At 43.6% G+C, this 23,942-nt stretch overlaps 1 protein-coding gene across 3 annotated transcripts in view; it reads left to right on the top strand.

The window, feature by feature from the left end:
- The window catches only part of ralgps2 (Ral GEF with PH domain and SH3 binding motif 2), a 98,376-nt gene that overhangs the window by 40,513 nt on the left and 33,921 nt on the right, over positions 1-23,942 (top strand). For all 3 annotated transcript variants that reach the window (XM_015971669.3, XM_015971670.3, XM_015971668.3), the window contains exons 6-9: positions 14,654-14,737; positions 17,185-17,274; positions 17,361-17,453; positions 19,991-20,117. In XM_015971669.3, coding sequence (XP_015827155.1) covers positions 14,654-14,737; positions 17,185-17,274; positions 17,361-17,453; positions 19,991-20,117 — 394 coding nt within the window. The remainder of the gene's footprint in view (positions 1-14,653; positions 14,738-17,184; positions 17,275-17,360; positions 17,454-19,990; positions 20,118-23,942) is intronic.

Below are 23,942 nucleotides of genomic sequence, written 5' to 3'. Positions count from 1 at the left end.
CCCAACAGGCTCGCATGGACGCTTGAACTCAAGCCCACTTTTCTAAACATCCGCCCAATGAGACGGAGAATACAAACTTGTGATTGGTCAGTACTAGCCTAGTCTGCCATACTTGCCCTCTATCTATTCTACACAGAGGATGAGTTTGGATACTCACAGGCAGAGAGAACCATGAGGGGCAGGACTAGCTAGCTCAAAAATATGCAATCAGGAAAAGGACGAAAATTACGACTATATGGCGCGAAGCCATCTTTCACTAGCTGTAGTCAAAGATGGTGTCTGGCAACGGTGCAAACATCTTTCTATAGAAGTAAGGCTTTGAGCACTTGTACTTGTTGTGGTTTTAAAGACATGTCCAAGTCCTTTCGAACAGAGGAAAAAACTGCAGCAAACTCTGCTTTGCTGTTGATGAGAAACTGAGCGTCTCGGTGTGTGACGTACACGGCTCAGAGCTGATTAGCTCTGTTAGAATTCTCAGGGGGTGGGTGTTACTTGAATGGGAGCCTTACAAGGGGCCTCATTTATCAAACTTGCTTACGCACAAAACGGGGTCGGAAAACTGTGTAAGCAACTTTCCACGCAAACTTGATGGGATTTATGAAAGAAAACTTAGAGGAAAAATGTGCGCAACTTTAAGTTGACTAAGGGCCTGGCTTACGCACATTTTGGACATGGAGAGCACCTGCAGTGCTGCTGCTGAGAAGGATAAAGTTATGAAATCCTGCAGCATCATCACTTGTACTGCTTCGTTTTCACACAGAACAAGACCCCCTCACATGCACACACATACACATGCGCACACACGCTCACGCACGCATGCACACACACACACACAGCCTGAAGCGCAGAATACGGGATGTAGAATATCAGCAGGAGGACAAACTGAGACAGAATGTCAGGCGTCTTTGACAGTGTGTGTCCTGTCACTGTGACCCGATTGATCATGCGCCCTGGTTCCTTGGACAAGGGAGATCTCCGTTTGGGTGACTAGTTAGCGCGCGACTTTCACCTGGGAGTCTGGGGATCGAATCCCGATTGGACCATTTTTTTTATATCCGTCACAGATCTCTCTGAAGAATTCACAACATTGACGGCTTCAGCAACGCTGTGCCATTCCGTGGATTTTCTTATTTTTTTTGCAAAAGCACTTCCTTTCATTTCTTCACCTCACCCACAAGTACCTCAATTTCTGCTTCTGTGAAATAGCGTTTCCTTGATCTGCCTTGATCTACGGTCGCCATGTCATTGGCGGAGCGCTGCAACAGCCGGCTTATGTATATGCATGAGATCCACAAGGCACTTTGCACTGACTATTTATGGCAATAAGTGGGCGTGGTGAGGGCGGGATTGTAACTAAAAAGCAGCGGAGAACCTTTCTAGATAGTTTCTGATTTATGAAGCGGAGATTGTGTGCAGCTGTGCGTACTCCATGTTTGATAGACCACAAACCTGCTTGGCATCGGTACATTTTTTTGCTGAGCTTAAGTATGGTTTTAGTAAGGATTCTACGCAATGTTTGATAAATGAGACCCAAGGATTCTACGCAATGTTTGATAAATGAGACCCCAGGCCCTTTGCTTCCCATAAGGAAGCCTTGGCATTGCTGGCCAGGCAAGGTCAGTACGCCGCTTCCATTAAATTCATCAACATCACTGCCATTATGCCCTCAAAAAAAATAAAGAGAGCCGAAGATGCCTAGTGGCAGACACGGAGCTGCTTGAAGAATACCTCGCGGGAAATAATGAAAATATGACTGTTTATTCACCTGTGAATGGAGGAGTAGAAAGATATGCATCAAGCTTTTTATTGATGAATGGTTGAGTGACCAAATTTCCATTTCCAAAAAAGAGGACAGGGAATCTGTACATATTGATGACGTCACATTATGGCAACACCACACAAATCACGTTGGAACCCATATTTTTCCTGGTGTTCTGTCAGAACACCTGGCTTAGAGCTAAAATTAATGACATTCAGGCAACAAAATGGCTCTAAAAACAATTAATATGTGAATTATTTGCATATTTATCGCAAAATATTATTTTTCTGCTGCTAAAGTGCTGCAACGTTAAATTATTTTACCTCACGTTTTACTACAACATCGTTAAAGCTTAGGTTGGTCAGATTAATAAGAATGCGTTGTCAACTGTGAGATTAGACGATTGGATCAATGAAAAAAGTCTATCACACACTCCACATAAACTTGAAGACAATCCAGATAGTGGCTTCCCAATGGTTTTTGTTACTGAATGAAGCAGACAAGACAGCATGTCTGACAATTTTGTTTATTGTCAGAGAATATTAGAACAATATTAGATTATGAATTACACAGAGGCTTTTGTTGGAGCCCAGTGACAGGAGGGGGAGGTGGTGTGTTCTATTCTGCCCCCAAAATGCTTTGAAACGGCCCTGGGTGTGGGACTGAGTTTTGAAGGTGATCTGAATAGTATCAGATATATCACGTTTATAAAATATTTCTTTATAAAGGTAAAATTTTGTTGTGGGATGTAAAGAATGGGTCGTTTTCATCTTGCTTATGAACCATAAAATGTGAGATTCCATAGAAATATGAAATATCAATCTGATGGATCTTTGACTATTTTAACCAGTAGATTGGACTTTTTTTTTTTTTCTTTTGCAGGGATTAAGTGACACTTTGTATTAACTCCAAGGAAAGAGAAAGAGTCAGGTTTAAAATAGTTACAAAATTTATTTCTACACAATTTAACCACGACTAACTTAAACACTCTGTGTACTGATGGACTAAGGTGGAGTGAGACATGATGAATGATGATGGTGTGTGTATGGAATGTTATTCAGAACCAGCGGATCCAGTTAAGCAGTTAGTTCTGAGTAGGAGTGAATGTTTCGCTCTAAACTTTAGGAGATTTATAACACACATGAAGCACCATCTGTCGGTCTACGTACCCCAGGGGAAGCCTCCGTTAGATCCAAAATGCCGAGGTCCTCAAGGACCCTCCTTGGTACCGAAGCCGGTAGAAAAGCAGCAGTGCCGACCAAACTAGTCTTGGAATGTTTCCAGGTCACGACAGGTTATCACTGGCGTCTCCGAGACCCTGAAGGGGTCTTGAGGTTCAGCTTTTATTCTGAAGGAACCGTTGCGGTCAGTTGTAACTTGCAACAGATTTTATCCAGCTTGTCGAGGTTCTTTATGGCTGAAGAGGAAGTCCGGATGGCCGGTCCGAGACTTCTCTACAACGCTTTGAACTAAAGAAAAGGTGGCGTGGAATAGTATTGATGATTGTCATATTTTGGTTTACTGGCAAATCAGAATTTGACATGCAAAAGAGGGTTTAAACAAACACCACAGAAAAACACGCCTTGCCAGAAATGAAGGTTCTGATTGGATCAGACAAAAGGAAATGTGTCGTGTGACTTTAGCATTACGTGTCATTAGTGTCTAGTGCAAATGTTCAAGATTATAATTACTTGTAAAATACTACTGATCACAGGATTATAATATCAGGTAGTAAACATTGTCATTTCACAGATAGATTGAACATTGGGCTCCCATTATTATTGGTAATAAAAAAGTTGTTGATAATTTGTTTATCAAAATAGTTCTTCGTCTTGAGCTGTCCAGAGGTGAAGCAGTTCAGATGAGCAGAGTGCATGAAAGACCTTGGCCAATATCTCATGTAGATTAGCCTGTCAGAGACTTTATGTCTCTGCTCGAGCAGACACACCAGAACATGACCTTTAGGTCATAAACAGGACATTCATGACGCTACAGGGATAAATCTTAACATTTTACTTTTCAAACTTGTTTTGTTTTCTTGTTTTTTATTTGACTATTTTTCTGTCCTGTCTGTCTCTAATCTTCCTGCACCTCTTCTTAATTCTCCAGAAAAAACTGCTGCTTGGTTTCTTACTTTTTCACCTAATTAGTTACTTTTGAACTAAGCAGATCAAAGGGCTCTACCGACCGCCAAAATAGCGGAGTGTGTGCTGCCCAGTGAGATGAAGTCACCGGCAGTGTTGCCACAGTTACCTTGAAATAGTGATCTGATTACTGACTACCGATTACTCCTTCTAAAAGTAACTAAGTTACTTTACTGATTCATTCATTTAAAAAGTAACAAAGTTAGATTACGAGTTACTTTATCAGCTACTTTCAGCATCTACCAAAAACTGCCTCAACATAAAAACTACTACTGGACTTTATTGCAAATGCTTTTTAACAGTACTATCAACAAAGTATCTTCTTACATTTTAAGTTGAACTTAAAACCTATTGCCTATAATGCATGTTTGTCCATCCATCCATCCATCCATCCATCCATCCATCCATTTTCATCCGCTTATCCGGAGTCAGGTCGCAGGGGCAGTAGCTAAGGCGAGAAGCCCAGACTTCCCTCTCCCCAGCCACTTGGGCCAGCTCCTCCAGGGGAATCCGAAGGCGTTCCCTGGCCAGGTGAGAGACATAGTCCCTCCACCGTGTCCTGGGTCTACCTTTAGGTCTCCTCCCGGTTGGACGTGCCCGGAAAACCTCACCAGGGAGGCGTCCAGGAGGCAACCTGACCAGATGCCCGAGCCACCTCAACTGGCTCCTCTCGATGTGGAGGAGCAGCGTGTCTACTCCGAGCCCCTCTCGAATGACTGAGCTTCTCACCCTATCTCTAAGGGAGAGCCCAGCCACGCTTCAGAGAAAACTCATTTCGGCTGCTTGTATCCTCGATCTCGTTCTTTTGGTCACTACCCAAAGCTCATGACCATAGGTGAGGGTAGGAACGTAGATCGACCGGTAAATCGAGAGCTTCGCCTTCTGACTCAGCTCTCTCTTCACCACGACAGACCGGTACAACGCCCGCATCACTGCAGATGCAGCGCCAATCCGCCTATCGATCTCACGCTCCAGTTTTCCCTCACTCGTGAACAAGACCCCCGAGATACTTTAACTCCTCCACTTGGGGCAGGACCTCATCCCTGACCCGGAGAAGGCATTCTACCCTTTTCCGAATCAAGACCATGGTCTCAGTTTTAGAGGAGCTGATTCTCATCCCAGCTGCTTCACACTCGACTGCGAACCACTCCAGCAAAAGCTGAAGATCACGTTCTGATGAAGCCAACAGGACTACATCATCTGCAAAAAGCAGAGACCTGATCCTCAGGTCACCAAAATGCATGCCCTCCACACCTTTGCTGCGCCTAGAAATCCTGTCCATAAAGGTTGTGAACAGAATCAGTGACAGGGCAGCCTTGGCGGAGTCCAACTCTCACTGGGAATGAGCCAGACTTACTGCCGGCAATGCGGACCAAGCTCTGACACCAGTCATACAGGAACCTAACAGCCCGTATCAGAGGGCCTGGTACCCCATAACCCCCCCCACCCCCCCACCCACAGGGCCCCCCGATGGACGCGGTCAAACGCCTTCTCCAAATCCACGAAACACGTGGACTGGTTGGGCAAATTCCCATGCACCCTCCAGGATCCCCCTAAGGGTATAGAGCTGGTCCAGTGTTCCACGGCCAGGATGAAAACCACATTACTGTTCCTGAATCTGAGGTTCAACAATCCGACGGACCCTCCTCTCCAGAACCCCTGAATAGACCTTACCAGAAAAACTCAGGAGTGTGAACCCCTTGTCGTTGGAACACACCCTGCTGTCCCCCTTTTTTAAATAAGGGAACCACCACCCCGGTTTGCCAGTCCAGTGGGACTGCCCCCGATGTCCACGCGATATTGCAGAGCCGCGTCAGCCAACACAGTCCCACAGCATCCAGAGCCTTAAGGAACTCCTGGCGGATCTCATCCACCCCTGTAGCCTTGCCACTGAGGAGCTTTTTAACCACCTCAATGACCTCAACACCAGAGATTTGAGAGGCCAACCCAAAGTCCCCAGACTCTGCTTCCCAGGGATGGGTACCTTTGACATTTGAATCGATTCGGTACTAATTCCCGGTACCTAGGAATCGATACCGGTACTTAACGGTACCAATTTTAGATACTTTTGAGTGTTTAATATTTTAATTCTCTTTTATAATTAAATATATATTTTTCTCAATGTATAACCATATTTGATAAATATCACGATAAATAACATACAACTGTTCATATTTTTACATCGTCCTTGTAGTTTTATAAGCTGATAATTAAACTGAAGCAAACATCTTTACTGTGAACAAAATTTACTGTGCATCTTCATTCCTTTTGCCGTCCTTTTTCATTTGATTTTTCCTACTGGGAAGTTAGAATTTCCGAGGAGAAAGCGAACGCACCATTAGCTGATAACAATGGTGGCAATGGAAGCTAATTTATCAAGCTAATGTTATCTTAAACAGTTTATTTAGCTGCTGGAGCAGATTAAAACGATGATGCCTCACACTTAGATCGTTGTCGCTGGTTTCATCTTCACCCGTCGCGTTTAGTAAAGTGAAGCCAAACTTTAGAGCGCGTTCATGTTCTTTCAGTCGGAAATTCGGAGTTCCGAGGAGAAAGCGAACGCACCATTAGCAGAACGGAAGCTACTATATCAAGCTAACGATATCTTAAACATTTTATTTACCTACCGGAGCAGATTAAGATGAGGATGTCTCGCTTAGATCGTTGTCGCTGGTTTCATCATCACCCAGTTACCCATCACATTTAGTGAAGTGGACCCAAGCTTTAGCGTGCGTTCTTTCTACCATGCTGCTCTGTTTACAACTGGCTCGCAGCGACCGATGACATAACGCTCTTGCGCATGCACAGCTGTCTAGGCAAGTTCTCGTTATGAAGGACTGATACCGAAACGAGGCACCGTTTGTAATGACGTGAATCGGTGCTCAGTCGGTACTATGGAATTCGGTCGGTACCTTAAAAAGTACTGAATTCAGTACCCATCGCTACAGCTTCCTCACTAGAAGACGTGTCTGTGGGATTGAGGTGGTCTTCAAAGTAGTCTGCCCACCGATCCACAACGTCCTGAGTAGAGGTCAGCAGCACACTGTCCCCACTATAGATGATAGGGCTGGGGGTAAACGATTATTTTTCAAAAGATTATTCTGACGATTATTTTATCGAATAGTCGACTATTCTAATGACTGTTGAGACAATTTATCTACTGGTTATTTTTCTATTGCACAGTTAATGAAAACCAAAAAATCTCTAATAAATTTCTCAAAAAAATTGATACATTTTTACTGTAAGAGAATAAACACTACAGGCCTTCCATTTTGTATAACATTGCTTTTATTGTGTTTCGGTTGGTTATGTTCTGGTGACATGTAGAACTTGGGAGTGCAGGCTGCTGCCTGAGAGGTGGTTGGAGACGGAGTGTCTCTATGCTGCTTTGTTTTGGTCATTTATGTGCGTGAGGCGAGTGATGTTATGACCCTTCCTGTGGAGTTTGGCTCGTGTGCAAAAAGGAAGGGACAATAACATGGGATTTAAACGTTAACATGATGATCAGGTTTATTTACAACTACAAAAAACATAAATCTTTCCATCCACAGGTTGGGAATAATAAAACAAATTCTGCCTGTGGGTAATTAAAACAAAAGTACAAATAAGTAGGGATGTCCCACTGAGCAAAGATGACAGGGTTCTGGACCAAAATAAGCATCTCCAAAGGTTCAAACTCTAAACTGGGTGGTTAAACCAAACTCAGGGTGATATTTTAAACTAAACCGAAACCCCACAACACTCTAAATGTAATAAAAGGGAGATCTACACCACAAAAAAGATGAACTCTAAACCAAAACGTAACAGCTTATCCAAACGCAAGAAGCTGTTAGCGAAAATGCTAACAGTAGCTTTACCAACGTTAAGTTCAAGTTACCAAGTTTAAATAAACCAAAAACACCCAGCAGCAAACAGACCAGCACGGAGGAGAGACTGCTACCACAAAAACAGCTCTCCTAATGTCTGAAAGAAGCTCCTTTATGAAGGGAGAAATGCTCCTGGTGATTTTCTACATCTGCGGTAGAGACGAAGCAGCACATCTGACCCCAGAAGTTGTTGTCCGTTACTGGGAGATGAAGGTGGGCAAAACAGGAAAGGAATCTAGTAGCAGACGGACTTTGTTCCGGGTCTTCGGTATTTGGTGGAGATGTTAGTGAAGGCGGAGAAGAGGGCGAACTAGAGGAAAAACAGGCAGATTCCACCTCTATTTACAAACTCCTAGGGATGCAACAAGTGGGCGTGGTGCGTCGATTACCGGATCTGACGTCTACAAATTTTTAGAATCGAGCCGTCGACGTCATCAAGGCTTCGCTACATTCCTAATAGATAGTGTTGGTAGCGCACTGCTTTCCCCCCGAGGCGCCGGATGGTGGACCAGAATCTCCTCGAAGCCGTACGGAGTCTTGCTCCATGGTCTCACCGAACTCCTCCCATGCCCGGGTTTTTGCCTCAGCGACCACCCGAGCCGCTTGGACTGCCGGTACCCGTCAGCTGCCTCTGGAGTTCCACAGGCTAAAAAGACCTGATAGGACTCTTTCTTCAGCTTGACAGCATCCCTAACCATCAGTGTTCCCTAGCGGGTTCGGAGGGTTGCCACCACGACAGGCACCGACGATCCTGCGACCACTGCTCCGGTCGTCCGCCTCCACAATGGAGGCACGGAACAGAGTCCATTTAGACTCGATGTCCCCCGCCTCCCCCGGAACATTTTGGAAGTTCTGTCGGAGGTGGGCAGGAGACTCTGCCAGAGCAACTAGTATGCCAACCCCTGCTCGGCACCTCTCAGTGGGAGCAACTCCAGAGTGGTAGAAAGTCCAACCCCTCTCAAGGAAACTGGTTCCAGATTCAGAGCCATGCGTTGAGGTGAGTCAGACTATATCTAGTCGAAAACTCTCAACCTCACACACCAACTCGGGCTCTCCTTCCCCACCAGAGAGGTGACATTCCATGTGCCAAGAGCCAGTTTCTGTAGCCGAGGATCAGACCGCCACGGTCCCCGCCCTCGACTACCACCCGTCACACACTGCACCCAACCCCTTTGGCCCCTCCCACGAGTGGTGAGCCCATGGGAAGGGGGACCCACGTTTCCTCTTTGGGCTGTGCCCGGCCGGGCTCCCTGGGTGAAAGCCCGGCCACCAGACGTGCCCCACCTCCAGGCCTGGCTCCATGCATGTTTGTATAAAATAAAATAAAAACAGTATTTCTTGACCTCACTTAAAATAAATAGTATTCATAAAAAATAAAACACACAGAGCCAGCACAGAGTCTGCAACGAACCTTAATGTTTTCATCTTTAGCTGATACAAACTCAAAATAGTGACTATATTTCCAGCTAGAAAACATACCTCTCTCCTCCCGCCATTGTTGATCACGCTGTAGGACAAGGGTCGGCAACCTTTTCCCATCAAAGAGCCATTATTACCAGTTTCCCACAGTAAAGAAGGCACTGGGAGCCACAGCAGCCGCAGCGTTGTGGGCGGGAGGCGGGGCCCACCCTAAGACAGCCGAGAGCTGCTTTAACCAATCACAACAGGTGACAGCAACCAATACCAGTCGCTCATGTACCTCAAAGTTATCTTTCAACAGAAGATGATAAATAAAACAGTTTGTATAAAATTGACCCAGAACTTGTAGCTCGTCGGTGTCTACAGTACTTAGATATTTTTCACCCGGTTAGTGGTTTTAATGTTGAGCAGGTGACGCTTTTTGACGCGTCACATGTCTCCTTTTAAAACATGTTTAAACTGTTCAGAATACAAATCCAGGCTCTGTCTCGCTGGATTGTTGTAATTAAACTTTGTGCTGAACTAAACTTTACATTAAACAATGTTAAACAGGTAAGAAAAGGATCCGATCAATTTGTTTTTGCCTCATTTACAGAAATGGAGATAACAGCGTAGTGTGCATGGCACTGGTGTTAATCAAGTTTAATGTTCCTGTTTGCAACAATCTTCACAAGAAGGCAAAACCGTTAAATGACAGGGTTCACATTGACTGGATATTTCCCGTATTTGATCATTTATTTTGACGGAGAAACCTCAAGCCTGCAGATGCGCAGATATTTTTATCGTTACGCACATTGCGGAGGTAGCTACATCAATCAAGAAAAGATTCCCATCAGAACATCTGAGCTGGACACTGAGCTCCGTGCAGCTCACTGTCAGCGCACACGTAAGATGCTGACAACGAGCTGAAGATGTGTGTAGATCGGGGGCTTAGAGCGCGTTGCAGAACCAGAGCCATGCGGGGAGGTTCCTCTCACTGAAGCGAGTGTTCTCCAAACCCTGTCTCTCAGAGAGACTTGTCACTTAGAAAATGTTCCCTGATTATGAAACTTTGGCTGAATAGCGCTTGTTCCTGTCTCCAACGTAGCGATGCATCCATGAGCCGTCTGAGGAAAAGTCCAGAATCTCACATCCTCTTCAGCTCAGAAAGCTCCTATAGAGATATCTGATTACGCACACGCAGGTGACCTGTCAACTGTTGGACCTGTTGAGGTTTACGCAGACTATCTTTACATTTAGAATTGGCACACAGATAAAAATAAATGCAGTAAAATAAAATATATTTTAACCATGCTTGAACCATCAAGCTCCTCCATATCTGTGTGAACTTGTCCATTACTACAACCCGCCGCGTGCTCTCAGGTCTGAAGATAAGCTCCTCCTAGCTGTTCCGAATGCTCGTTTAAAAAGCCGTGGAGAGAGGGCTTTCTCTGTCTGTGCACCCAAGCTGTGGAACGCATTACCACTGCTAGTGAGGCTAGCACCAACAGCTAGCATTTTTAAATCACGCTTGAAAACTCACTACTTCAACCTAGCTTATACAACATAATTATGAACCTCACTTACATCTGCATTGTTTAAAAATGGACTCTACAATATCAACTTCCGTACTATTGAGGTTCTTTTTTAAAATGTTTTTCTAATTTTTTATTCTCCCTGTGTCTTATTGATTTTTAGCTGTTAGTTTTGGGGAATTTTGTTGTATTTCCTTTTTATCTTTTATCTGTGTTCGACATGTTTGTATACCGCCGGTTTGATTAACTAACATCTTTAGTGTACAGCGCCTTGTTTGGTTGTAATGCCTTGTGAATGCGCTTTATAAATAAAATTGGATTGGATTGGAATTAAATATTCATTAATTGTATTACAAGCAGAGAGCCGCATCAGATGGATGAAAGAGCCGCATGCGGCTCCAGAGTGCATTATGGGTAGCCAGCTTTCCAGTTTTATGTTCTTTATTGTGCGTTTTATTGCAGGGTTGTGTTTGATGTTTTCAGTCGTTTATTCAGTAATATGACTGTGCTTTTTTGTTGGTTTTAATTTTGCACCACAAGTGAGTTATATTCCAACAAATGGCATCGTGGTGCCGTTCTATTGATTGGTGAAGCAGTGTGCTGCTTCCTGTGTGCAAGGAAAGTGTGCGTTGATTGGTCAAATACGTTATGCAAAGTTGATCTTGGCTCCTCCTCTGTTATGTTTTATTTCCTTTACTCAGGATTATCCTAAGCAGAAAAAAATCAGAGTAAAGGATAAAATAACGCAGAATGGCTTGGACAAATAACTTTAATTTGATTACTAGTATGGAAATAGTAACGCGTTAGATTAGCCGTTACCAAGAAGTTACCAAGAAGTTACCAAGAAATTACGTTATGTTAGAGTAACGCGTTACAAAGTAATGCGCTACTGGCATCACTGGTCACCGGGGTATGGATGATGCTCTCTGCAGCGGAGCGCGTCACTTGTGGATAAGAAACAGAAAGTAACAGTGAATATGAACGGACATGAACTATTGTGTTAATTCTAAGTTTTTGGTGGCGCCACTTTGAGACTGTTCCATGTGCAGCACACAGCTGCCTGGAGCGCAGCAGCAGTCAGCGCTCTCTGCTCAAAATAATCACCAGTGCGCTGAAAATCCATATAAATAATGTGGCGTTGGTAGAAACTGGATCTTTTTACGGGCTCCTCTCAGGTGTGTAAGTTGAGGGCTTCCAGCTCCCCCGTAATTCAAACCCCGCTCCTGAATGAAAAACCGGACATTTTCATCAATATAGGAAACCCCCTTGGACTCCCGGGACAGAGTGGACATGTCTGGGGAAAAGAGGACGTATGGCCACCCTAATGGACAGAAATGATGGGAAACATGGGTTTAGAGGTGGTGAGAGCGTGAAGAGGTGAAGAATGAGGGACACATTTGTCTGTGTTAAAAAGTCTCTGAAATACAACAAACACAATATAAACACAATAGTAAATGCATTATCTTGATATATATCCTGATACATGACTAGATACCCCATAAAAGCGCTACGCTCTGTTGTCCTGGCAGGGAATTGCTTTGCAACAATCCCCAGGTGACAGATAAGTACGAAGACGAAACGTCTTCGTTAACATGTGTGCGTCTCTCCCTCACAGAGCTGACGCAGAAGCATAAATCCTATTATTGCTTAAAAATGTCTTGCAGCAAACATTTTCTCAGACCGCCCTATTTTTCTCATCTTTCCTGTCTTTTATCACTGCTTCCTGTCTGAGCTCACAGCCTCAAAATGCAGTTCCCCAGGGTCCCAACACTCCTTTTTTCATTTATGGTGTAGACAAAAAAACCCAAATGGAATTCCTGTGGTATCTCGCTCGAGCCATCTCTGTAACGTGTGACTTTATTCTCTCTGAATCTGAGTTAATGTGCCAGATTTGGGTGTGTGAGTCTGACTTCCTTTGTTTGGATGCTCCAGGACTCTCGTTATCCCATTAGATCTTAGGTAATTGAGTCTCGCGGCTCACTCAGCCAGCGGTGACATCAGTTGCGTTCTGACAGCTCCGGTGTTAATTATGCTTAACAGTGTGGATGCAGCCAGCCTCACTTAGCCTTGCAGGAACGTGCTTAAATGAAAACGCCGCACAGCCCAACCAGCATGTGGAAATGACAGGCTGTCTGTGGTTTAGCACAGCAAGCTTTTTTACTGCAGTACTTAAAACCTTCTTACCAGAGCTGCCTCGGCAAAGCTTTTCCTCAAACCCTCAAGTGCTGTCTTTTTTTCTTTTTTGTTTTAATGCTGCCAGGAGTTTGTAGGGCCTAGGAGTGGGGAAAGGGGACTAACAAGTCGCATAAAACTAAAGGAAATTAAAGCTTAATAGTTTCTGGAGAGGCTGTGGTGCAGTGCATTGGTGCCTAAATGCAGGAGGCATGTGGAGTTGGAGACTAAACCGATAAGTTTAAGCTTAAATTGGTTTTACTACACGTATGGATGGACTGATAGATGACTAGTAGGATGAGAAACAGGTTCAGGTGGGCCTGTGTTAAAGAATCTTGTGTGTTTTTGAGCCTTTTGGAAAACATGACATCCCAGTGTATCGTGTGCATCTGTTATTGGGTGTACTGGCCACCTACCTGAGCGGTGAAGACATCGAAGGGAGAAAAACAACCTCTCACATACTTGAGGAATAATTTGCCATTGTAACTGGATGATGTTATGCATTTTAGCTTCATCTTGTGCAAAGAGCAGCAGATCCAAACGTGTAAGACTTCACACGGACTTGTAGAAGGCCTCATTAGAAGATGTTCTTGCATCTTCAGTGTTTAGTTTAATTGTCTGATCCGCTGTACGGCTTTTCCTCTTCATGTATTGTCATCCTCTCTCTAGAAGCAAAGTCTCAATGCTCCACATCACTTAAACTTCTGCTTTTAACATCTGTATCTGATGAGCTGCTTCCCCGCCCTTGTCTGCGAGACTCCCCACAGAAAAAGATATCCTGATGCTGTCCAGCTCAAGGAGCCGTTGTGTGGATGTTGTTGGATCCAGACAGCCCGTCTCACAGGGATTATTGTGTGGGGAGTAGCCTCCTGATGCTGCTGTTCACATCAGATCCCAAGTCGCCAGGCTGGCAGGGTTTACGTGGAGGGCTCTTGCAGCATTTTTCCTACTGTTATGTCACCATCCCTGGCCTCCGGAGAGGCTGCAGGGCCAAAGGAAGGACCGGGTTCCCCTTTCACTGTATGTGTGGTCTCAGTCTTTACCTCACTGTCGAGGACAGCCGAGGGCCAGAAAGAGCTCAGCCTGGTACCTTGATAATAACAAAGACCTGTTTGTGTGTTGATGGAATTCTCTGTGATCAAATTCCAAAATCGCCACTCGTCGTCTTGAACAGGCAAAGCAAAAACACTGCTGCTGCTGCTTTGTATGGCCAGCGTTAGTGGAGAAATCTTCCTCTAATAAACTTTAAATGAAAGTCAACAGATGATAAGTGACACATTTTCCAATAAAAACGTCTTAAATGTGAGGATTTTCAACCTTTCTGCAGGCTGGGTGGATTTATTGCTTTGGTTGTTTGGAACACTGTTTATTTGAACTTAGTGGAGGTAATGTGTTGTGGAGTGGTAATTATATTTTTTTGCATTTTAAACTTTATTTTATACTTTAAAAAAATCCAGATATGTTATAACCCTTCCCATAATACCGTAAAACCAACACTAAAAAATAATGTTATGTTAAGTTACCATCATTAACAATTTATTGTTCTAAATTCAGGATAACTCTTCTGCATAACTTGTTGTTTTTGTTTAGTTTATTCAGTCACTAATCAATCCTCTCTAAGCTCTGACTGAATATGGACTTTTTCTCTGTCTCATCTGCTCTCCCCTAGCTCCTTTCCATTTCCTTCTGTGCGACCTCAAATCAGACTGCCACATACGTCAGGAAGAAGTGCCCTCGGTCGGCTGTGTGTGTAATCTGGATTTCTTGTATTGTTTTCAGGAGCTATCAAGCTGTGGCTGGAACAAGAAGGAGAAGCACAGCTCTGCTCCAAATGTTGTGGCCTTCACCCGCAGGTTCAATCAGGTAAGAAACCGTTTACACCCAAGGCTCAGGGCAGTCTCAAGACTCCTCCAGAAGGAAAGAGGCACATGAGCCTCAGCTACTGAGGCATGAAGAGATTATGGCTCCTCTTTCCATTGTGCCCCCTTCCTTCATTCTCTACATTACCAATCATGACACTGCACACAGTTCTTCCAGACGAGGTTGTTTTGAGCTTGTGATGTTGTGACATCAACAGGAAGTTTTGGGGGGGAATATTCATGGGGCAGCCGTGCCCGTGGATCCCCTTCTGCTGTTTTTTGCCAACCTTCTTTCAAACCCACTAGTGCCCCAAAGTGTATCATGGGATGATCTAACAAGAATGTGTTGCTGTGGAAATTTTTTCATATATTGCAGATTCCAAACGATGATTCAAGATGCTCGCTGCACACATTCGGCTGCTGTTAGCCAAGGAAAATGAGCTTTCTGGAGAAAAAGAAGTTTGCCTGCCAGAGCAGAGAGTCCCAGAAAGCCCCTTCACATGAACTGAAGCCACATTCTTCTTTCCTTCATTGCCGGTTTTGTTACGGCTCTGCTTAAGGAACCGATGATGAAAAAATATAATAAAATCTATCTTCTGGCCCCTCAGTTGAACACTTTGTGATGGAATCGACGTAATCTATTGAGACACATAGACAAGTTTCACTGTTTTTATAGGGGTCCAATAAAATAAACCCTCAGGGCTAAATGAGAACGAGTCTGTTACTTCCACACACTTAATGATGCACTGCGAGTGTCAGCACAGCAGGGACAAGAGCCCATCGCTCCATTTTAACTCGGATTTGAATTTTCCTTCCTTCCTTTGTGTCTCTTACACCTTTAAACTAGCTATTTGTATTATTGGGCTTTTGTTGTCTTTGCTTATCTGTGGTTATTGAAACTCTGGGGCCGTGGAGCTCCACATTTAAGCCTTAATATACTTTGAGAAACTCCCCTGAAGACATCGTCTTTAGCTTAGGACATAAAACTGTAGATGGCCTATAAAAACAGCTCCCTCCGTGCAAAGCCCTCTCTCAGCCGCTCGTGCGTTGGTGAATGCATCTACTGTATTAGCAGCACTGCTGTCATAAGTGATCTCATTGCTGCTCGGTGTTTTAGAACAAGGCTGCATGTGTCACATGAGCCCACAGGTTTGATTTTAGAGATGTCGTCCATACTGACCTCAGATATCTAGCTGGAGCGCAGATGAAACTACAGGAGAAGTAGCTGTCGCATTTGTCACGGTTCTGTTTTGTGGAGATTGAAGGGAAAGTGTGAGCTGCCTCCTAATGGGAGGCTGCTACCCTAACAGGAGATTAAAGCAGAATTTAATCAGAGTCAGAGTTTTCCATCTGTGTGTTTCCTGTTTTTCCTCAGATTTTAATTATTATCTTCGTGTGAAATGGTGAAAATGAAAACCAAATGTCTCTTTTTCTTGTCTTTTCTGTGAATACACGTCTTAGTTTGATCTTAGTCAGGCGTCCGTATCCTGTTTTTTAGAAGACAGAATAGATGGATGAATTTGACCTCCTCAGCCGCTGACTACTTCTCACCTTGTCCCCGAAACAAAAACAAGGATTTAGTGCTTTTCCTGGAAAACGTAGGCTAAGACGGAGAGGCTGGAATGTGTGCACATTAATATTGTTGAGGATAAGCTGTTAGGAACAGAGACGATTTTAATCTAATCACTAAAAGAAAGCACCTCGTGTTCCAAGACTTTAGTGACTTCATATCAGTTGGTTTGGAAGGAGAAGGATGTGCAGTTTAGACTTTGTAAGACACTGAAAAGCGCATGTACTCAGAACATAAAGTCCACACAGCTGCAGGCTGCGAAAACCTTTAAAGCCCTGCAGCACTAAAGCTAACTGTCCTTCCCACTGTCCTTCACTCTTCTTCTCTTCCCTTCTTTCCATTCCTTCCATCCCAAGAGCTTAAACTGATTGATTCACTGAGTTGTCTGAATGTAGGATCAGAACTTCGTCCTGCCAGCAGTTTCCCTACAGAGACACGTTTCCGACATTACTCTCAGTCTGGCCAACTTCTCAGAACAAACGTGTGTGTATCTGAGGTCCATTTTTGAAAGAGGGAAAAGACATGTCAGTATTTGTAGTGGACATGTCCACCAGCTGAAACGGTCTGTAGATTCTGACCTAAAGGGCTTGCTTTACATCAAGATCTAATTTCTAATCGACTTTAATGGAGCATTAATGTTATCAGTCTGTTTTTAAGAGTGTTGCTTTGCTTTGTCAGTTTCAGCCCAGATTGTTATGGCTTGCTGCAATTCTGGCTCTTGTCTCAAAAGTCTTGAGATTTAATGGAGAACATTCTCTGCTGTTATGTTCAGGAATTCCCAGTTGTGTTTTTGAGACTCAGGCATGTGATCGTATCTCCAGTCTGTTTTGGAGGGATTATTAGTGTTGCCTGGAGCTGTAATCCAGTTTTGTGTCTTCTAGACTAGTTTCTGGGTGGTACGAGAGATTCTCCATGCTCAGACGTTGAAGATCAGAGCTGAGGTGCTGAGTCTGTATATTCGTACTGCCAAGGTACACAAGCTCACCCACTGTGTGACATTTGTGCTGTATTTCCCATATATATTTGCAGTCCTAACCTTGTGTTTAATGTCCTTTAGAAACTGTGTGACATGAACAACCTCCATGCTGTCATGGCAGTGGTGTCAGCGTTGCAAAGTGCACCCATCTTCAGACTTACTAAAACATGGGCGGTGAGTATTTTTTACATCAGTTGTAGTGCACAGGGATTTTCATCCACCTATCCATTATCTATGTGTCCAAAGCTGATTCACAGAGGTAACAGGTTCTCGTCCTGTCAGTACTCCCCAGCTCCCCCCAGGGGATCCCAACGTGCATAAGCAAAGATGAGATCCTGTGGTTTCAAAACCAGACACCCTCCTCCCCACCACAACACCTTGATATCTTCTCCATGAACACCACAAAATCCAACCCATGCTGGGAACAAAGTTGACCTGGTGCACTAGGACTCAGAAACAGCTCTTCTCAAGATCTGGTCTATTGTTCCACGACCAGTATGAAAGCCTCCCAGTTCCTCCTGATTCAGAGGTTCAGCTGTCAATTAGAGCCTCCGGTCCGGCATCCTTGAGTGAACTTTCCAGGGAATTTCATGACTATTATTCAGGAGAACTTTATTGTGTTTTTCTCTTTTATTTCATTTTCAATGAAATATCCAGCTCCTCCATTCTGAGCTGATTACATACAGGAAGCATGGAGGCAACAAGAGAGGAGAAGTGGTTGGGTGCCAGATTGCGGAGGTTGTGGCAGAATGAGACCATTGGGGAGGAAGCAGTGGACCTCCCTTGTAGAGTCGTGCTGAAATGGATGAAGTAATGATCGGAAAGATGCAGCGGTGTGACAGAGATTGTGTCTATGGCACAATTCTGGTGAAAATGAGTTCCATGTGCTTTTCCAGCTTTGTGAGTTGGAGGAGTTTGTACTAGTTTTAGATCAAATGATGACATTAGTGACGAGCTGGGATTGTCCAGGTGAATATTCATGTCTCCAAGGACCATTGTGGGACAGTCTTGTTCAGGAATGGAGGAGAGCAGGGTGTCGAGTTCATCAAGAAAGGCTACGAGTTGACCTGGTTGGCGATATGTGACGACCAAAAAGAAGTTTTTCGGTACAGTTGCCTAGATGGCATGGTATTCGTGGTAACTGCCGATTGGCAGTTCCAAAGTCCCATAGACAGGTGGGTGTCTTCGGGGGCAGTTGGTTTTAGCGAGCGGAGGTTTTGAAGGTTGCGAAAGCGGTTTGCTGTGTGTGACCTTCCTCTGAAGCCAGTGATCACAGGTATAGGATAATGGCACATTTTGCAAGGTGTCGATGGAGCAGCGTCTGGGTCGAGTTTGTTTGCTCTGTGGACACGCGCAGGTAGACACGCGCAGGTAGACACGCGCAGGTAGACACGCGCAGGTAGACACGCGCAGGTAGACACGCGCAGGTAGACACGTATGTCTTCACACCGGAGGGGCTGAGACACAAGGGCTGACGCTACAGTTATGCCACCAAACGTATGCTGTGCTACTAGTTGGAAACAGGTGTTCATGCAGCAGCTGATTGCAATGGTTGAGACCTAGATCACCTGATGAGTGTTTTCAGGGAGGGGAGAACCCGCTCGTTCACAGCCCCTGATTGCACTTATTGTTTTCAGTTGGCCCAAACCGGAGCTACTAGACAACAGGATTACCCACAGATGAGTTTCCTTCTCTTTCCCAATGGAAGATGGTGCAAAGCAAAAGTTTAAGAAGACAAAAACAAGCACTAACAGACACTCAAGGCCCTGCGGTGCAGATTCAATAGACTCCTGGGTGGGAGCTGGGTCAAAGATCAACCAAAATTCCTGATGCAGGGTTTTGTGTGGGAAGCAAGCTTACAAAGAGTTTCTCTGACTTTGGGCACTAGCTGGTTCCCAGTTCCCAGTTTTAATAGAGTCTAAGCAGGTGTGCAACAGATGCAGCTTAGACATCTCATGGGGCTTAAAGGAGATGTAAAGTTAAATGTTATCTGCATAAAGATGTGAGGAGATTCCTTTAAAAGAGCTCAGGATGTGCTGGAGAGGGAGTAGATGAAGGAGGAACAGTAGAGGCTCCAGCTCTGAACCTTGCGGAACACAATGGGTGAGGGAGGTGGAGGAGGACCGAAACTTGGAGACGGCCTCAGAGAAGTAACACTTAGACAGATAAGAAAGAACCACCCAGAGCAGTTCCTGAAAGGCCTACCCAGTTTCTCAGTCTGTCTAGTAGTAGGTGATGGTCAACAGTGTCAAAGGCTGCAGTCAGGTCCAGCAGAACCAAAACAGAACATTCCCCTGCATCACCGTGAGCCAGAAGGTCATTATAGACCTGTTAAGACACCCTCAGTAAAATGAGCTCCACTGAAACCCGAATGTAAATGATCATAGCTATGTTCATCAAGAGCAGCTGAGAGTCGTTTAGCCTCTGATGTAATTGTCAACATTCTACACAAAGTAAAACACTGACTTTGTGCTGTTTTGCAAACAAACACTCATGTTATGCAGCAAGTTCCTGTTCATTATGTTGCATCTGCCAGCATTCAGGTACATCACGGGTGATGAGACAGTGTTTGATTAAGTTTTTTTTATTCAATAACTAAACACTCCTCTTTCATTTGGTTGTTTGTTGTCTCCTAAGAGGCACTGCTCCCATCAAATGTTTAATAAGTTTACTGAAACTTTTTTTTTCCTGATTCCAATTTTGGCTCCTAGTTACTAAGTCGAAAGGACAAGGCAACGTTTGATCGTCTTGACTACCTGATGTCCAAAGAAGACAACTATAAACGTCTGAGGGATTTCATAAGCAGCCAGAGCATGGTCTCATGTATACCATACCTTGGTAAGAGAGACTCCACTCTGATCTTCAGATCGTACTCCAATAGCTACACAAAACCTTTACATGCTTACATAATTTACATTTAACTAAACATACTAGTTCTTCATGTGTGTCCGGTACTGTCATCTTATGAATTATTTAGTACGTCATTCATTTTTGTGGTTTGTTTGTTTTTCCAACTCTTTTTCATTTTTCCCAGTCAGCTGTTTGTTATGCTGTGGCTTTTGCCTCTTTGTGCCACATCGCTCACTGTCTGGGATTAGAATGTTGAACATAAACTTGCTTCTCTTTTAAGAAATGACTTTCACTGGGAACAAACATAAAACCTGCACCAACAAACATAAACTTTACCCCTTATATATAAAGCTCTTAGTTTTAGCTCAGTGTGACATCACACTGGAATCCCTGATGAGTTGAGGAAGGAAAATGCTCGTGCCCATGTGTGTGGTTTTACTGCTGTACTGTTTGTTCTTGTTTTGACTTGAGGATGACTAGATGACTTTGATGTTCTTTAATGCTAAACTTTTTTATTTCATGCCATCGGGCTCATTTCATCGCTACTGCTGTGTGATTTGAGCATACGTATCTAATTATGAACAAGCACAGATGCGAGCACGAAAGCTGGGAGTATGAGTGGGATTTTGTTGTTACAGAAACTTTCACGTGCCCATTTTCCATCATGGAAGGGAAATGATGGCAGACAGAGAGACAAATGCAAATTTAGAGCTGTGAAAAGGCAAAAATATGCCATCCTAACTGTATGTCATCATTGTGTGGATGGAAAAGAAGATTTTCCCTTTGGTAAGTGTTTGAATGATTTGTGACCAGCTGCTCTGTTCTAGGGCGGGGTTTCTTTGTGGAATAATGGGTGAGAGGTAATATGGGTATTTTTGTTGTTTTTATTAAGATAAGGGGTGTGTGTGTGTGTGTGCGTGTGTGCGTGTGCGCGTGTGAGTGTGTGAGTGTGTGTGTGCGCTGTATTACAGGCTGGCTGTTGTCGGGGACAGACCGAGCCAAATTGGCACTATGAAGGGAAATTGCCTCTCTCCTTTTCTCTGGAACATTTCTCTTAAAGAGGCATTATGGAAGTCTGACAGCCAAAACATGTAAAGAAATAATAAATGTCTTCTTCATACATTCTCCTGCAATGCCCTGGTCCTGTAGAATGAGCCCTGGCATTTTTACTGTGATTGCCTGTTTTTCTGTAAAATCACAGAAAAAGAGAGATGCTCGGGTCGAGCAGGCTGCTTCATGCGCGTTCACGCTCAGTCATAGCCCGTAGCATTTGCTATCCGTAGCTTTAGCAGCAGAGAGAGAGGCAGTTGTCGCTGTTCCTAACACCTAGTGACAAAGCCAGCTACATTTCTGAGGACCCTTGGCTACTTTCTATAGAACTTTCTTCTAGAAATTTCCTGCAAATTAGCAACAAAATAGCCATTTTCGCTCCGAACCGTTCTTTGAACGTTTCAGCTGTCATCAAGGATATAAATGTTACAGATAAAATGTATGTCACTGGTGTTTTAGCTCACATAGTAAGATGTCAGACTCTCGTGTAGAAGATCTGGGTTTGATTCTGGGTGAGAACATAGTTTATTTAGAGTTTCTTTTTTACATTAATGGGATATTTTTTTACAGTAAGATGCCCACATTTTTATTTGAGACTCGCCGAACGGCATTGAATTCACAGATAAAAAAAGATGTGGGTTCAACTTTTCAAACAAGGGAAGGGAATGATCTGAGCATGCAGGAGGACTGACCCATCATAAACCTTTGTCGGCTGTGCTGAAGAGAAAGGTACAGAACCAAATTATTTAATTAATTAGCTGCACGTTCTCCTGTATAATTTTTATGTACTTAATGCTGATATGGCAGTGGAGAAAGTCTTTGTCAAAGGCTTTGCTAGTTTTGTTTACTCATGGTTGTTATTAATAACTTATATTATATTATATTGTAATATTTTAATTGAACCTAGATGAAAACACTAAAAATAAAATGCTGTCCTGTATTAAAAACAAACAAACAAACAAAACTGCCAACTGAGGGGTCAATGAGCCGTACAGCCATTCTGTCCAAGTCTGGATATCTGAACCACAGAAGTGCTTTAACTTTAGATGTCCTGCAGCAAAGTTTTCAGTTTTGTAAGCTGCACAGTGATTGATGTCTGTAGCTGTGCTCTCCTTAATATGTTGCAGTCTCAGATATCTCTTATCTTTTCCAACCTTTAGGACTTTTGAAGAAAAATGTCCAGAAGGGAGCGTTCATTTCATGAAAGGCTTATCAAGATGCGTTGAGTGGTTTTATGAGAAAGGAATGTACTCTATAAGTCCACTCCAGATGTTTCTAGGTTTATCATTCTTTGTCTTTCTGTTTTCATTTTAGTCGAAATTCTTTTGTAGTTGCATCAATTAATGCCTTCCCCAATCAATGTTTATCTTTGGGGTATTTGGGTAGTCCCTGCTAATTTCCTATTTATAGGTTTTATTTCCCTTCTGCTTAAGATATGTTTGAGATGATTTTTTATAAGATATAAAATAATGTGATTTCAAAAATGTGGCAGTTTAAGTTTATTCAGCCCACATTGTTTAAATAAGTCTCCCCTTATAGGGGCATTATGGAAGTTTGACAGTCAAAACATGTAAAGAAATAATAAATGTCTTCTTCATACATTCTCCTGCAATGCCCTGGTCCTGTAGAATGAGCCCTGGCATTTTTACTGTGATTGCCTGTTTTTCTGTAAAATCACAGAAAAAGAGAGCTGCTCGGGTCGAGCAGGCTGCTTCATGCGAGTTCACGCTCAGGCATAGCCCGTAGCATTTGCTATCCGTAGCTTTAGCAGCAGAGAGAGAGGCAGTGCCACTTTGTCGCTGTTCCTAACGCCTAGCGACAAAGCTAGCTACATTTCTGAGGACCCTTAGCTACTTTCTATAGAACTTTCTTCTAGATATTTCCTGTAAATTAGCAACAAAATAGCCATTTTCGCTGTTTCAGCTGTCATCAAGGATATAAAAGTTACAGATATGGAGGACGCCACTGGCGCTTTAGCTCACCTAGTAAGACGTCGTACTCCTGTGCAGAAGACCTGGGTTCGATTCTGGATGTGAACATAGTTTATTTAGAGTTTCTTTTACATTAATGGTAATTTTTTACAGTAAGATGCCCAAATTTTTATTTGAGACTCGCCGAACGGCATTGAATTCACAGATAAAAAAGATGTGGGTTCAACTTTCATTTTGGAACAATTTTTCAAGCAAGGGAAGGGAATGATCTGAGCATGCAGGAGGACTGACCCATCATAAACCTTTGTTGGCTGTGCTGAAGAGAAAGGTACAGAACCAAATTATTTGATTAATTAGCTGCGCGCTCTCCTGTCCTCTGTCCCCCCCCCACCCACTCCCCACCGCCCCACCACACACACACACACACACACACGTGAGTGTCTCAGCTGTTATTTTTGTTAAGGAGTGTGCACGTACAGCATGCGCGCCTCGTGCACGAGCCTACTATTGAAGCTGCCGTTACGCTTTTGGCCTGAGGGAGCAATCGCGAGCATAAAAATTCAAAACTCCGTAAAGTCCCTTTAACTTCAGTCTGAAGACAACTTCATAGGGGCGTAAATAAGACCGTTGTGTCTTCCTCAAAACTGATGAAACAGTTCACATATACTTAAAATTCATGCTGGAGTTGAGTTTACTTCCCTCCAACACAAATGTGTTTCTGTTCTTTAGAAGTTCACTATTACGAAAAACAGAAAAATGATGTAATTTAATAAAAATTTATTTTTTCTTGTATGACTAACCTCAAATGTTCTGCATCCACACATCAACCAGA

The sequence above is a fragment of the Nothobranchius furzeri genome, chromosome 8 (genome assembly GCF_043380555.1).
Source record: "Nothobranchius furzeri strain GRZ-AD chromosome 8, NfurGRZ-RIMD1, whole genome shotgun sequence".
Classification (NCBI taxonomy): domain Eukaryota; kingdom Metazoa; phylum Chordata; class Actinopteri; order Cyprinodontiformes; family Nothobranchiidae; genus Nothobranchius; species Nothobranchius furzeri.
The sequence above is the reverse complement of the archived record's forward strand: the minus strand, read 5'-3'. Positions and strand labels throughout refer to the sequence as shown.